Source organism: Lepidochelys kempii, chromosome 24, assembly GCF_965140285.1.
Source record: "Lepidochelys kempii isolate rLepKem1 chromosome 24, rLepKem1.hap1, whole genome shotgun sequence".
Classification (NCBI taxonomy): Eukaryota; Metazoa; Chordata; order Testudines; family Cheloniidae; genus Lepidochelys; species Lepidochelys kempii.
In genome coordinates this window covers 17,952,582-17,967,536 of record NC_136403.1, presented here as the reverse complement: position 1 = coordinate 17,967,536, position 14,955 = coordinate 17,952,582, and the positions used below count along the sequence as shown (strand labels likewise).

The 14,955-nt window shown below is 50.2% G+C and overlaps 1 protein-coding gene across 1 annotated transcript; it reads left to right on the top strand.

The window, feature by feature from the left end:
- The first annotated feature begins 1,043 nt into the window (after positions 1-1,043).
- Positions 1,044-10,139, top strand: LOC140902792 (phospholipase A2 inhibitor and Ly6/PLAUR domain-containing protein). Its single transcript, XM_073323264.1, has 5 exons — positions 1,044-1,110; positions 6,755-6,877; positions 8,031-8,189; positions 8,905-9,045; positions 9,811-10,139. The coding sequence occupies exons 1-5, from the start codon at positions 1,044-1,046 to the stop codon at positions 10,137-10,139; spliced, it is 819 nt and encodes a 272-aa protein (XP_073179365.1).
- Positions 10,140-14,955: the final 4,816 nt, after the last annotated feature.

Below are 14,955 nucleotides of genomic sequence, written 5' to 3'. Positions count from 1 at the left end.
GTGGGATTGGGTGGGCAAAGAAAGCCGACTGCGGTAATATGCGGGAAAACACAGGGCAGCAGCTTGTCATCAGTAGAATTTCAGCAATAGAAAGCAAGTTGGCTTTTTAAAAATAAAAGTGTTTATACTTAAATTTAAGCAAAGGATAGAAAGCGATTTGATGTCCATTATAACAGCACTTAAATAACTTTTTACATGGTTTAAGGAAGATTTGTTTTATACTTTTAGCAGTAAGAATTATGTCTGACTATAATATATGTATAATATATTAACCACACTATTTTCTTTAAAAGTGGCATGAGGGAATCTCTCTCTCTTGTAGGATTTGCGGGATCTAAGGTTTTTGCAGCTGGGAGAGAAATAAAAATGCAAGAAACAGTTTGGGGGCGGGTCGGAGTGGGATTTGAAAACCAGGCCTATGCAGGACTCTACCCTGCAGTTCCCACTCTGTTTTTCCAGGCATGTCAGTGGCAGGAGGGAGCTGGGAGAAATTTTTCGACCGAAACGTTTCTCCACTGAAAAACGCAGGTTCAGGGCGAGTGAGACATTTTGCAAATTTGTGTCAATTTCGCCACATTGCTGCAGCTGAAAAAAAATCCGAGAAAAAACACCTTGAAAAAATGGAAATGTTTTGTCTGGACATTTCCCGAATTAGACGTTCTGGATTTTTTCCAACTCAAAATGTCTTTTCATTTCAGAATTGATGGCAGCATTTCTATTTCATCCAATTTTAAAATCTTTCTAAATGCTTGAAAATGAACCAAAATCATTTTTCGTTCGGCTTTGCAGTTGGACGAGAATTTTGGGCCAACCCAAAACGATTTCCCACCCGATCTTTTGGAACTGGCAGTGAAGCACAGAATTGGTTATTTGTGTGACTCCGTTGCCTGGTGCTCCTCTGCCCAAATTTCGGCTGGAATTCCCTTTCCCGCCTCATTTCGGTCTTGACTCTCTCCTCTCCCCTCAGGCAGAGCTCGCTGTGTCAGCCGGGAGAAGGCCCCGTTCGGCTCCGAGCCCAGCCCCGTGGGCCTCCCAGCACCAGGATGGTTTCCTTCCTCCTCTGCCTTCTCCCTGCTCTCCTAGCTACGACGAATGCACAAACTTCCCCACGTGAGTCACCTGCTTCTGTGGCCGTCTAACCCCTCCTGGGCTTGGACCCTTTATACCCCCCGGAGCCCCAGTCAGGGGAACATCCAGCCTGTGCAGGGAGGGGGGATTAGCTCTGTGTGGGGTACAGGGCCCTGTCTACACTACGGCTGCTGTCGTGTCCCAGCGCTGTAGCTGGGCCAATGGACGGGGTTTTTCCATCCTTCTAGGAACTCACAGTAGCCAGGCCGAGGGAAGCATTCACCCACCAGCCCAGCCGCATCTGCTCCAGGGGTTGGGCTGGCCTAGATGCAGCACTCACGGTGTGGTTCCTCTTCCTCCCAGGGGCCACAGCTATATCAACTTAACTGTACAGTGTAGAGCAGGCCCGAGGGACACCGTGACTGGACACTGCCCTGGATTCTTATTTCCATGAAGGCCCCTCTGCATTGCTTTGGCAGCACAAAGGGGACTCAATAGAGGAGTAAATTACACTGCTAGGGGACTGAGTGTGACCTGGAATCAGGCCTACAATGTCCGGTAGCAGAGGGCTCTCCAACCGAGCAAACAGAGGCAGAAAGAGATCTCATGGCTGGGAGTTGAATTTAGACCGATCGAAGGTGGAATTAATTCTGTCAGCAGCTTCTCAAGAGACAAGGCAGATTCTCCATCCTTTGGACTCTGTACATTGGGATTGGATGCCTTTCTAAAAGACTGGTTGTAGCTGAACCATCAGATATGGGCTGGATGGCAGAATGGCTGGGAGAGGTTCTCTGGCTTGGGCTAGGCTGGAGCTCAGACTAGATCAGCATCAGAGCCTGAAAATCTACACCTCTCTAAAAGAAAAGGTGTGAAGCTGCTGCACTCACACAGCTTGTGTGCAGGGCGCTGTACATAAGGACTGAAGGGAAGAAATTCTTCAAACTTACATGTCCCCAAGAGGTCCCCAGCATGTCCATGTGCTGTGGTCAATGCCACTTGTATCAATGGTAATTTGGGGAACATGGGACAATGATCGTCCTTTTGTTCTGTTTTTTGCCTGGCAATTTCCATCCTTCCCATTCCCCACAGATTGCGAACGGCTGGGCTATTCCAGTGGGATGTGTGCAAAGTTGGCTTTACCTTAAGCCACCTTTATATCCCAAAGACTAAGGGCTGTGTAGCCGGGTTGTAAACCTGGGGGACCTGTCATCAGAGAGCCTTCCCAACGGGGAGCAATGTCCACGACAGCTGGCTTCTGCACCCCAAACCCTTCTGCCAGACCCCTCTGCTGGCCAGCTGGCAGCCCAGAGAGCCTGGCTGCACTCACCTCAGTGGCCTTTCCCTATTTCTTCTGTGCAACCAAATAACTTTTGAACGCTACTTTCCATTAACTCCAGAATGTCAGGGGGTGTTCTAGACATGGGCAGAACCACATTGATTTGGGGGGAAATCAGAAAACCGGAAGAGGGAAATTGGGGTCACACAGAGCCGTTGGTGTCTGGCCAGCCCAGCCAGACCTTCAACCCCCTCTGTAACTCTGTGCAGATCAAAGAACTGGTTGGTGGCACCATTGACATCTTCCAGCCCATCACCCCCCACCCCCCGCCCAGCTCTGCCCAGCATCCCCATGCAGCTTAACATGTTACATCCTGAGCAGCTGATCTCCCAGATAGAAACAAGGATGATGGTGGGGGGGGAAGGAATGGGGAGCACACATGGCATGGAGGGAGAAGGGGGTACCCTGGTACAGGGGAGGGCAAATGGGGGGCACCCAGAGCTCCTGGCATGGGAGTGAATTGGGGGACCCTGGTAGGGGGGGATGGGGAATGCGGGGTACACAGAGCCGCTAGCATGAGGCATGGGGGGGGCCGGCTTTACATGGCATCCCTGAAATCGAACAGGGTGGGAGGGACACGCGAGGTGTTTGTGAGGACCATGGGGGGCTGCCAGGAACCCCGGGCGGGTGCAATGGACTCAGCCAGCGCACACTGCGAAGGGAGCGACTCGCCAGTACTGTGAATACACAACAGGAGCCACATCTGGGGTGGGCAGAGCTTATTTTGTGGGCAGAGCTTGGGGAAAGCACCATCCCTTTGACCCGTCCCCAATTAGTCCCCCCCGGCTACTGCTGGCTCAGTGCCTGAAACTGCACAGTTACTGAGTGTCCTGGAGGAAATTGGGTCCGTTAAGTTTTCGGTTTGTTTGGAGCAGGTGGTGTTGGTGGGGGGGGGGGGCCCTATATGTGAAAGAAAGCGTAGAGTCAAACGAAGTAAAAATCTTAAATGAACCAAACTCTCCCATAGAAACTCCATGAATTGTAATTCCATGCTTGAATAATACGACTATAGCAGTAGGGAGATATTACCGACCACCTGGCCAGGATGGTGATAGTGACTGTAAAATGCTCAGGGAGATTAGAGAGGCTATCAAAATTAAAAACTCAGTAATAACGGGGGATTTCAACTATCCCCCTGTTGACTGGGTCCAGGTCACCTCAGGACGGGCTGCAGAGATAAAGTTTCTTGACACCTTAGATGGCGGCTTCTTGGAGCAGCTGGTCCTGGAACCCACAAGGAGAGAGGAAATTCTCAGTGGAGCACAGGATCCAGTCCAAGGGGTGAATATAACTGAAGCGCTTGGTAATAGTGACCATAATATAATTAAATTTAACATCCCTGTGACAGGGTAAACACCAAAGCAGCCCACCACGGTTGCATTTCATTTCAGAAAGGGGAGCTACACAAAAATGAGGAAGTTAGTTAAAAGGTACCATGCCAAACGTGAAATCCCTGCAAGCTGCATGGGGACTTTTTAGGGACACCATAATAGAGGCTCAACTTAAATGTATCCCCCAAATTAAAAAACATGGTAAGAGAACCAAAGAAGAGCCACCGTGGCTAAACAATAAAGTAAAAGAAGCAGCGAGAGGCAAAAAGGCATCCTTTAAAAAGTGGAAGTTAAATCCTAGTGAGGAAAATAGAAAGGAGCATAAACTCTGGCAAATGAAGTGTAAAAATATAATTAGGAAGCCAAAAAAATAATTTGAAGACCAGCTAGCCAAAGACTCAAAAAGTAACAGCAAAAATTTGTTTAAGCAAATCAGAAGCAGGAAGCTTCTAAACAACCAGCGAGGCCACTGGACGGTCGAGGTGCTAAAGGAGCACTCAAGGAGGATAAGGCCATTGCAGAGAAACTAAATGAATTCTTTGCATCGGTCTTCACGGCTGAGGACGTGAGAGAAATTCCCAAACCTGAGCCATTCTTTTTAGGTGACAGATCTGAGGAACTGTCCCAGATTGAGGTGTCATTAGAGGAGGTTTTGGAACAAAGTGATAAACTGAAGAGTAATAACTCACCAGGACCAGAGGGGATTCACCCAAGAGGTCTGAAGGAACTCAAATGTCAAATTGCGGATATACGACTAACGGTGGTATGGAACCTATTATTTAAATCAGCTTCTGTACCAGATGACGGGAGGGTAGCTAATGTGATGCCAATTTTTAAAGAAGACTCGAGAGGTGATCCTGGTAGTTATAGGCTGGTAAGTCTGACTTCAGTACTGGGCAAACTGGTTGAAACTGTAGTAATGAACAGAACTGTCAGACACAGAGATGAACATGATTTGTTGGAGAAGAGTCAACATGGTTTTTGTAAAGGGAAATCACACCTCACCCATCTCCTAGAATTCTTTGAGGGGGTCAACAAGCATGTGGACAAGTGGGACCCAGTGGATATAATGTACTTAGATTTTCAGAAAGCCTTTGACAAGGTCCCTCACCAAAGGCTCTTAAGCAAAGTAAGCTGTCATGGGATAAGAGGGAAGGTTCTCTCATGGGTCGGTAACTGGTTACAAGATAGGAAGCAAAGGGTAGGAAGAAATGGTCAGTTTTCAGAAGGGAGAGAGGTAAATAGTGGTGTCCCCAGGGGTCTGCACTGGGCCCAGTCCTATTCACCATATTCATAAACGATCTGGAAAAAGGGGTAAACAATGAGGTGGCAAAACTTGCAGACAATACAAAACTACTCAAGATAGTAAAGTCCCAGACAGACTGTGAAGAGCTACAAAAGGGTCTCTCAGAACTGGGTGACTGGGCAACAAAATGGCAAAGGAAATTCAGTGTTGATAAATGCAAAGTAATGCACATGGGGAAATGTAATCCCAACTATGCATATACAATGATGGGGTCTAAATTAGCTGTTACCGCTCAAGAAAGATCTTGGAGTCACTGTGGATGGTTCTCTGAAAACCTCCACTCCATGTGCAGCGACAGTCAAAAAAGCGAACAGAATGCTGGGAATCATGAAGAAAGGGACAAATAATAGGACAGACAATAGCATGTTGCCTCTCTATAAATCCATGGGACACCCACATCTTGAACACTGTGTGCAGATGTGGTCACCCCATCTCAGAAAAGCTATACTGGAATTGGAAAAGGTACAGAAAAGGGTTACAAAAATGATTAGGGGTATGGGACAGCTTCTGTATGAGGAGAGATTAATAAAACGGAATTTTCAGTTTGGAAAAGAGACGACTAAATGGGGATAAGGGCATATTGGGCTGCATTAGTCGGAGCGTTGCCAGCAGATGGAGGGAAGTGATTATTCCCCTCTATTCGGCAAAGGTGAGGCCACATCTGGAGTACTGGGTCCAGTTTTGGGCCCCCCACTACAGAAGGGATGTGGACAAATTGGAGAGAGTCCAGCGGAGGGCAACGAAAATGATTAGGGGGCTGGGGCACATGACTTACAAGGGGAGGCTGAGGGACCTGGGCTTATTTCATCTGCAGAAGAGAAGAGTGATGGGAGATTCGATAGCAGCCTTCAGCTACCTGAAGGGGGGTTCCAAAGAGGATGGAGCTCAGCTGTTCTCAGTGGTGGCAGATGACAGAACGAGGAGCAATGGTCTCAAGTTGCAGTGGGGGAGGTCTAGGTTAGATAGTAGGAAACACTATTTCACTAGGAGGGTGGTGAAGCGCTGCATTGGGTTCCCTACGGAGGGGGTGGAATCTCCATCCTTTGAGGTTTTTAAGGCCCAACTTCACAAAGCCCTGGCTATGATGATTTTTTTGGATTTGGTCCTGTTTTGAGCAGGGGGTTGGACTAGATGACCTCCTGAGGTCTCTTCCAAACCTAATCTTCTCTGATTCTCTGATTCTATGATATTTTAGAGGTCTATAAAATCATGACTGGCATGGAGAAAGTAAATAAGGAAGTGTTATTTATTCCTTCGCATAACACAAGAACTAGGGGTCACCCAATTAAATTAATAGGCTGCAGGTTGAAAACAAACAAAAGGAAGTATTTCTTCACACAGCGCACAGTCAACCTGTGGAACTCATTGCCAGAAGATGTTGTGAAGGCCAAGCTGCAACAGGGTTCAAAAAAGAACTAGATAAGTTCATGGAGGATAGGTCAGGGATGGGCAGGGATGGTGTCCCCAGCCTCTGTTTGCCGGAAGCTGGGAATGGGTGACAGGGGATGGATCACTTGATGATTCCCTGTTCTGTTCATTCCCTCTGGAGCACCTGGCATTGGCCACTGTCAGAAGACAGGACACTGGGCTAGATGGACCTTTGGTCTGACCCAGTCTGGCCGTTCTTATGAAGACTCAGGCTAACGGACATATCAGCGACGACACTGTTACACAACAGTAAGAAAGAAACACTTCTTCTTCTTCTTTCTCCAGCTGCGACCCTGACATGCAAAGTGTGCTCTGGCCTAGAGGAGACCTGTGATACGGCTGTAGGAACCTGCCAAGAAAACAAGGCTACTGGTGGCTGCCTCTCCGTGGCAGAAGATATTACACTGGGTAGGTGACATTGCTGTCACCCCAAGCACATCCCACCCCGCACTCTGTCACCATCCTCATCACTAAGGCCAACCCCAGCACAATCCATCCACAAAGCACATCCCCCCGGCACACAACACTCAGTCTGGGCTCGACGCTTGATTTGTTCAGGCAACGTTACAGTGTCTTATGTCGCAACTGGAAGACACGGTGGTTCGAAATCCTAGCCCCAAATTGCAAATCTCCCACTCACTTCAGTGGGGCCAAGATTTCACTCAGTTTTCATCTCCACAATGGACGGCTGCGCTGCAAAAAGCGAAGCTGCTTTGGGTGGAAATGCACGTTCTGAATCATGTTAAAAACAGGAAATTGGCACTGAGATCCCTTGTACACCGTCGGCTTGCTCCCAGTGTTACCTGTCTGAAGCTATTAGTCATCTACTCAGGGCTGGAGCCTGGCCTTACAAGTTTTTCCCCTTGCTTGGGATGCAAATTCAAGGTAGATTTTGCCCATTTGATTTAAAGACATTCAAAACCTTCTCCATGTTAAACTCCCTGAGCAATTCAGGCCGGCGGATTTCACTAGTTCCCTTAACTTCTCAACATTTGCCCTTTGAAAATGAAAACCATAGTTACAGACCCATTTTTGTTCATCCTTCCATTGAATTAAAGAGAGTAAATGGCTCCTTCCATTTACCCTGTAAGAAGGATGAATAGCGCACTGTCAGCTTTAACATAGTCTGTCTTTATCCATCTATCTAACTATCTATCTCCATACACCCATCTCTCTCTCTCTCTCTCTCTCTCTGACCACACTCAGGAAATTTTCCCAGCACAGTCACACATGGGTTTATTCAAACTTCCACCCACACAGGTTACGGCTTCACTACAGAGTTAACGTGGGCTGTGACCCGAGGTTTAGCTCTAACACCTCCACCTCCCCCTACTATCCACACACAAAACCCTTTAATCTCAGGCTAGCTGTTGCAATTTGGGGTGTAGTTGAGACCCGGGTTCCTCTTTAATTTCTTGAATTGTGGGCCCCAAACTGGACACAGGATCCCAGCAGCTGTTGCCCCAGGACAAACATGGAGGTAAAATAACCTCACTGCTGTTACTTGAGATTTCCCTCTGAGTCTCTTGTTTTCTGTTTTGGTTTTCTGTCTTTAACAAAGATGGGACAAGGAGCCCGTTCTTCTACAAACAGTGTCTGAGTAGCTATAAAAGTGACATAAAAGTCCCCATCTCGTTCACTGTTGGGAATGGCCAGTATCTGAGGATCAACTCCACACGATGCAACGACGCAGATAACTGTAACTCGGGCGCACTGGAAGGTAAGTTGTGGGTCTGTTTTTACTGTCCCTGTTTCATGGCTTGTCCACAGGAACAGTTTGGACGGCGCTGAGCTGGGGCGTGACTGCAGCTCTCCGCGAGCCCCCTGCCGACGCACGTGGCCGTTCGAGCGCGTTGCAAGGGCACTAGCTTAAAGCACATGAATGAAGGGTTCACGCGCGTCAGCAGGGCGCATGTGGACAGCTGGGCCGTGGCAGGCTGGCGCAGGGTCGATTCACACCCCGGCAGATCCTTACACCCCGGATCCCCTTACTACAGTCGAATGGTTCATGTGGACAAGCCCCGGCACGATTGTATTTGTTACCGTTTCTCCCCTTTGTTGTCCATTCACTCGAACGTCATTTCTGCCGCCATTGAAATGGCCGTAGCTGGCGGGTCTCCAGACCGGGGGTGGGTGGAGCAGTCGGGGCCCATGTGAAATCAGATGGGCGAGGGCTGCAGGCGAGAGAGGGGGCAGCAGCCGGGATGGGCTCAAATGGAAACCTCCCTGAGCCTGTCAGGCTCCACTTCAAACTCGCTGGGGCCTGGAACCGATCGGCTGTGGCGTTCACAGATGGTGGTGTCACAGACAGACGGAGAAATGCCGTCGGGCTGGGGGTGGGGCCTTCACGCGCTTGGGCAATGCAGGGCACAGACGAGGGGTTTGAACGAGGTTTAACCCACCCTGTAACCGTCTCGCTCTCTCTCGGTTCTCAGTGCCCACGGGGAGCACCACCGAGAACGGCCTGCAGTGCCCCACCTGCTTTGCTCTGAACTTCACTGTCTGCAACAGCACCATCACCCCTTGTACCGGGGACGAGACCTACTGCCTGCATTTCATTGGGTACCAAGTGAAAGGTAAATTCTGCCAGCTGGCCGCAGTGCGGGAGCTCCCCCGGGAATCTCAGGCCTCGGGAACTCCCCAGAGAACTGGTGAAACCTAGAGTCCGTGCTGGGCCCTTGGGCGGGTGGGGGCGGCCAAGGGGGGTTTTGGCCAGAGGGAAGGAGAGAGGAACTTGGAAGTTTTCCCTTCCTCACCAGCTCCCCCGGCTCAGTGATGCCGCCCGGCTCCTGGAGTTACGACAACACAGTCTCTTGCCATGGGAAGGGTTGTTATGTCAGTGATGCCGAGCTGGGGAGAGAACCCAGGAGTCCTGGCTCCCAGCCCCCACTGCTCTGACCACTAGACCCCACTCCCTGTATGTTTAAGGTGGAGCGAAGCCATTGCTCAGTGCGGAAGCTCCTGTTCTCCGTGTGTGTTCAGGACTCCCAGCGCTTTGGGGTGTTTATAAAATAACTGAACCGAGCGGTCGGGGCTGCCGGGGACGCTGAGAGCCGGGCGTGTTCCTCGGGGGGCCGCGCGCTGGGGAAGGAGCCGCCCCCGGTGATCAGCTGGGATCCAAACTCCAGCTTCAGTCTCTTGTGGAGCTGCAGAAAGGGGCGCGGGGGAGGCAAGAGGGGACCAGACGCCCGGCCTGCCGTGGCCGGTTACAGCGAGAGCACCGGGAGGGTGGGACCGGGGGGCAGAGGCGGGAACCGCTGGATGGTGGAGACAGAGGTTCTGGGGGCAGAGAAGGAACCAGAGCTGCCCCCGCCTCATAACAGGCTGGTTTCCTCCCTCAGGTTCAACTATTTCAGCATTTACTGGGAAAGGCTGCGGTACTGAGTCCACAAGAGAGATTAAAGGTGAAACCATCCTGATTTCTGCAGTCTACAGATACCTCTTTTTATGGGGGACCTCCGTTCCGGCGGAGAAAATACCCACCATCCTCCCTCGCACAACCACCAGCCCCGCTAATACCCTCACCCCCACCCACTCCCCTACAAACACCACCCTCCCCAAAACAAACCCTTCCACCCCCAATGGAGCCAGCCTGGCTCTGGGGAAATTCTCCTTTGCCCTCTACCTGCCTGGCCTGACTGGGCTGCTGCTGGTGAAGCTGCTCTCCTGACCCCCGCCCTGCACGGGCCACGTGGCACCTGGTGCCTGGGAATAAAGGCCTGAATTCCCAGCAGCACCATTTCCCCCCCACCCCCACCCCCCGAGGATCCTCGGTGCTGCTGGGGCGATGCAATAACCAAGAGTCTGCACAGCGTATGGGTGGGTGCATCTGTCCCGGTACCTCACGGCTGGCTGGAATCTCTCTGTGCACTAGCAAGTTCACTGAATAAATCAGGAGCTGAAATAAAAGCCCCCGGTGTGTTCTTATGTTCAGGTTGCTCGTTGCCAGAACACAGATTGCCAGTGTAACCCACACACCTCCTGGCTGTGGTGTCTGTCCCATCTAGTGGCATCGAGACCACTTAGAAAGACAGATCAAAAGAGTCTGCTCTACAGCCTGAGCTAAGAGCCAGTTGACTTTCGGCTCTTCGGGTAGAGGCTTCTGCATTTCGCTCCAGAGGTTCGGTCCTACCCGCCGACAATGGCTTTACACCAGTACAAGCTTAATTCAGTCCCAGGAGCATTTGCATTGTGCTCCAGCCTTTGATTCCACGATCACACACTGTACGTTCTCCACCGCAGCCCTGCCTCGGTCAATACGACTTTTTGTTCTCGCCGGTGCGGGGGACCTCAAGCCGTATTTCCCACCTGCTGTTCCAAGCCTGCGCTGCGCTGAATGATTAATGACACCTCCTGGGCCTCTCTGCGGAGTTCTCGCCACGGGATCTGAGGGCGTCACAAACATTGATGACTTGGTCTGTGCAACAGCCCTGTGGGACCCGGGAAACTGAGGTACGGCGGGACTCCACACAGGGAGTCCTGACACACATCTCCCCATGCACGTGGCCAAACTGCTATCCACAGCTTGAGCAGAGCTAGGGCGGGTCCCTCTCCTGAAGCTGGGCCGGACCCCTCCCAGGTGCAGTGTGGATACACCCCAAAGGCTCCCACAGCTGGGGAGAGAAAAGGCTGCAGGGCCAGAGGTGGGGGGGTAGCCGCTGGGAAGGGGGAGGTTTCAGAGGAGCAGCCATGTTAGCCATGTATCCGCAAAAAGAAAAGGAGGACTTGTGGCACCTTAGAGACTAACCAATTTATTTGAGCATAAGCTTCCGTGAGCTACAGCTCACGTCATCGGATGCATTCAGTGGAAAATACAGTGGGGAGATTTATATACACAGAGAACATGAAACAATGGGTGTTACCATACACACTGTAAGGAGAGTGATCAGGAAAGGTGACCAGTTACCAGCAGGAGAGCGGGGGGGCGGGGGGGGGCAACAAACATGGGGTAATAGTTTTACTTTGTGTAATGACCCATCCACTCCCAGTCTTTATTCAAGCCTAAGTTAATTGTATCCAGTTTGCAAATTAATTCCAATTCAGCAGTCTCTCGTTGGAGTCTGGTTCTGAAGTTTTTTTGTTGAAGAATTGCCACTTTTAGGTCTGTAATCGAGTGACCAAAGAGATTGCAGTGTTCTCCGACTGGTTTTTGAATATTATAATTCTTGACGTCTGATTTGTGTCCATTTATTCTTTTGCGTAGAGACTGTCCGGTTTGGCCGATGTACATGGCAGAGGGGCATTGCTGGCACATGATGGCATAGATCACATTGGTGGATGTGTAGGTGAACGAGCCTCTGATGGTGTGGCTGATGTGATTAGGCCCTACGATGGTGTCCCCTGAATAGATCTGTGGACACAGTTGGCAACGGGCTTTGTTGCAAGGATAGGTTCCTGGGTTAGTGGTTCTGTTGTGTGGTGTGTGGTTGCTGGTGTCCCCTGGGGACAGTCCTTGGGCAGCAGCCTAGCTGGGCCACCCTGGCAGAGGATGAGTGGGAGTCACAGTGCAGTTGCCGATTTCCACCCTTGTCTCAGTTAAAGCAACTGGGCTCCTCTCTGAGGATATTTAATCTTCCAGGGCACGTTTCCTAAATGTTGCTGTCATTGGATATTCCCCAGGCTGGGGTTCACCCCCATCCCAGAGGTGGTTGCGTTTCAGTGCTATCCTAGCCCGGAGGGATCTGAGGTCCCTTGGCACGTAAGAGAGAAAGAAACGTACTCGGGTAGTACCTAGAGATCAGGGACCTGTCGTGCCAGGTGCTGCCGAGACCCTGACCAGATCAGGAACCCTGTTGTGCCAGGCACTGCACAGACATGTTGACACTGTCCTGCCCTGAAGATCTAGATAGATAGATAGATGGTGGGGGCATATGTGGATAGCTAGCTAGCTGGAGGAGGAAGAGAACCTAAGACATAAGTCCTTGAATCAGAGGCCTGGTATGAGGCAGGACCTGCTCAAAGAATCTGGCAAGAACAGGGCTGATAATGCAGAAATACACATTCCTAAGAAGTGCTAGTCACAGATCCCGATATCAGATGGTACAAAACCATTCCCCAAGGATAATAGGAATGCACTGAGCCCTCCTAAAAGATAAGGTCAGTATGTAATAGAGATGTTTTAATCAAACCAACATGTACACGGTAATGAGTAGTAACGAGCCATGTCAGGGGACAGTAACTACAGTAACTATGTCAGAGGGGCAGTACGTAACTTGTTTGTATCGGGGTATAAAGATGTATCTCAGAGGGAGTGTCTTTGTCTAGTCTAGGGAGGAACAGAAAGTCCCACTGTTCACTGAGCTGGTCCATCGTTACAGGCATACCTGTATTAGTGGTCCAGTAGAGTCTGCGGGATACTAGTACCGTACTTCGTCGACAATAAACCTGGCCTGGTGCCTTCATCCTTAACGGATCTTGTGGTCATTGGGCAATTCGCTCGAGGTTTGCCCTGCCAGATGTCTGTGCAGGACTGGGGCGGCACACAGAGGGAACACACACATGCAACCAAACATCTATCAACATCTAACCACACTAGTTAGGGGGGTGTATGGGGACAGATAAGTAGTACAAACATTGAACCTGCCCTTTTCCCCCTCAGGCCCCACCCACTTGTCACCATAAGACTCACCCCTTGGGGTATTACTTCAGGGGTCAAGATGGACACATGGCTGGAAGCAAGGGGTGGCGTGTGACCCCTCTAAGAACTCCTCTACTAAGTGGGGTTGGTCTCAGCCCATAGGACCTCCCTGAGAGAAGACTTGACCAATCAGGGCAGGTTCAGGTGACCATCCCGAAAGAGGGCTGTGTGACCCCTCTAAGGACTCCCGCCACCGCCCTCTACCAAGGGGGTTTCAGCCCCCCTTAGGGCATCCATAAGGGAAACGTACAATTAGAATAGGTATAGTGTGAGGGTCTAGGCTGGAACCCCCCCTCCCCCAAATCTCTGGAGTCTGAGAGTGATTTTAAGTACATCTTAACAGCAACAGACATTAGGCCTAAATAAGCCTGGGCCTTAGGCCTAAAAGACAAGACGGGCAGTGAAGTATCCATGTCCTTTAAGGCTATTTTCAGCGAAGCTTGCATGCCTCAAAAATTACAAACCAATCAGGGAAAAGCATTTTTAAACAACCCTTCAAGCAGATTGTTGAAGCAGCGTTAATGGCGTTCCCCATTTTGTTACTAACAATGAAGTCAAAGCGGGGGTTGTGGAGCCATTTAACAGAACTTTAAAATCTCGGCTGTGGAGATATTTTGCATCCCACCACACCGTTCACTACCTCGACGTGTTCCCTGAGTTTATAAAGAGTGACAGCCAGAGCGTTCACAGCCCGCACTGACGTTTTCATGGTCCTGCTGCTGCTCTATCCAGCCAGTCAGGCGCCCGGTCTTTGGCAGCCTTCCCTGGGCCCGGTTCTGCCCGGTGAGCTCTCTGCGGTGAGCTGCCCGTGGCTTGCTGCTCGTCCAGCCAGCCAGGCTCCCGTTCCTCCCTCGTCAGGTCTCACACAGCCACTGAAGGCTCTGCTCTGTGGCTTGCCTTTTATCTGGCCCTTCTGGCCCCCTATTGGTCGATCCGTCAGCCCCTCTGATTGGCCGCTCCTCTGCAGCCACTCTAGGCTGCCTGGAGAACTTCTCTCTGCTCTACTCCGGGGCAGGGTGATACAGGACAGCGAGGCCTCTAGCAGAGGGTCTCTGGAACTAGTCCGCCTGCCACAGTATGGAAAATGGTTTACAGAGACAGTTTTAAAATAAAACCGGTTGTTGCCCCTTTTAGAAGAGGCGACCATGTGAGACTATCTAAAACCAAAAGAGCTTGTGGGGGACTTTTCCATTCCCCTGTTACGCTGCAGCCCCGTCCGAGGAAGGAACGAGTTTGTCACCATCCCCTAGGATAAACCGCATTACGTGCCTGTCCGTAAACACCACATCGACACCATCACCCCTGAAATAAAGACCAGGCCCTCTCAGAGCTTTTGAGGCCCCTAGCCATAATAAAAATAAAAAATGACGACACATGAAAACAAAATAAGGCACCAAAAAAAGAGTGAGACATAATTTGAATATTTTTTTATTTAACAAATGCTTTTCTAGCCTTTTTCTGGGCAAATGCACTAATTATTGAGGAAAAAGTCTAGCTTTCGTGCAATTTCACAGTTGACATTAAGCATGGTGAGCCCATTCAAACGCTCTTGTCCCATAGTTGAATGGTGATAGTTCTTTACCTGCTTCAACACATTGGAGGTGCGTTCACCTGAAGCCACTGATGGAGACAAACTGACAAAAATACGCAATGCAATTGTGATATTAGGAAACACCCCAGAGAGTCCACATTCAAGTATTTCTTGAAGCAATTCCTTTGGCTTGCAATCCAATTTAAAGTTCGTGGAATATATTCGTTTGAGGAAGATGACCTCGTCACTGAGATCTTTTGAGATTTTTTCATTGTACTGTTGCTGAAATTGTTCAGCTGCAGAAAGTAGATCTTCATT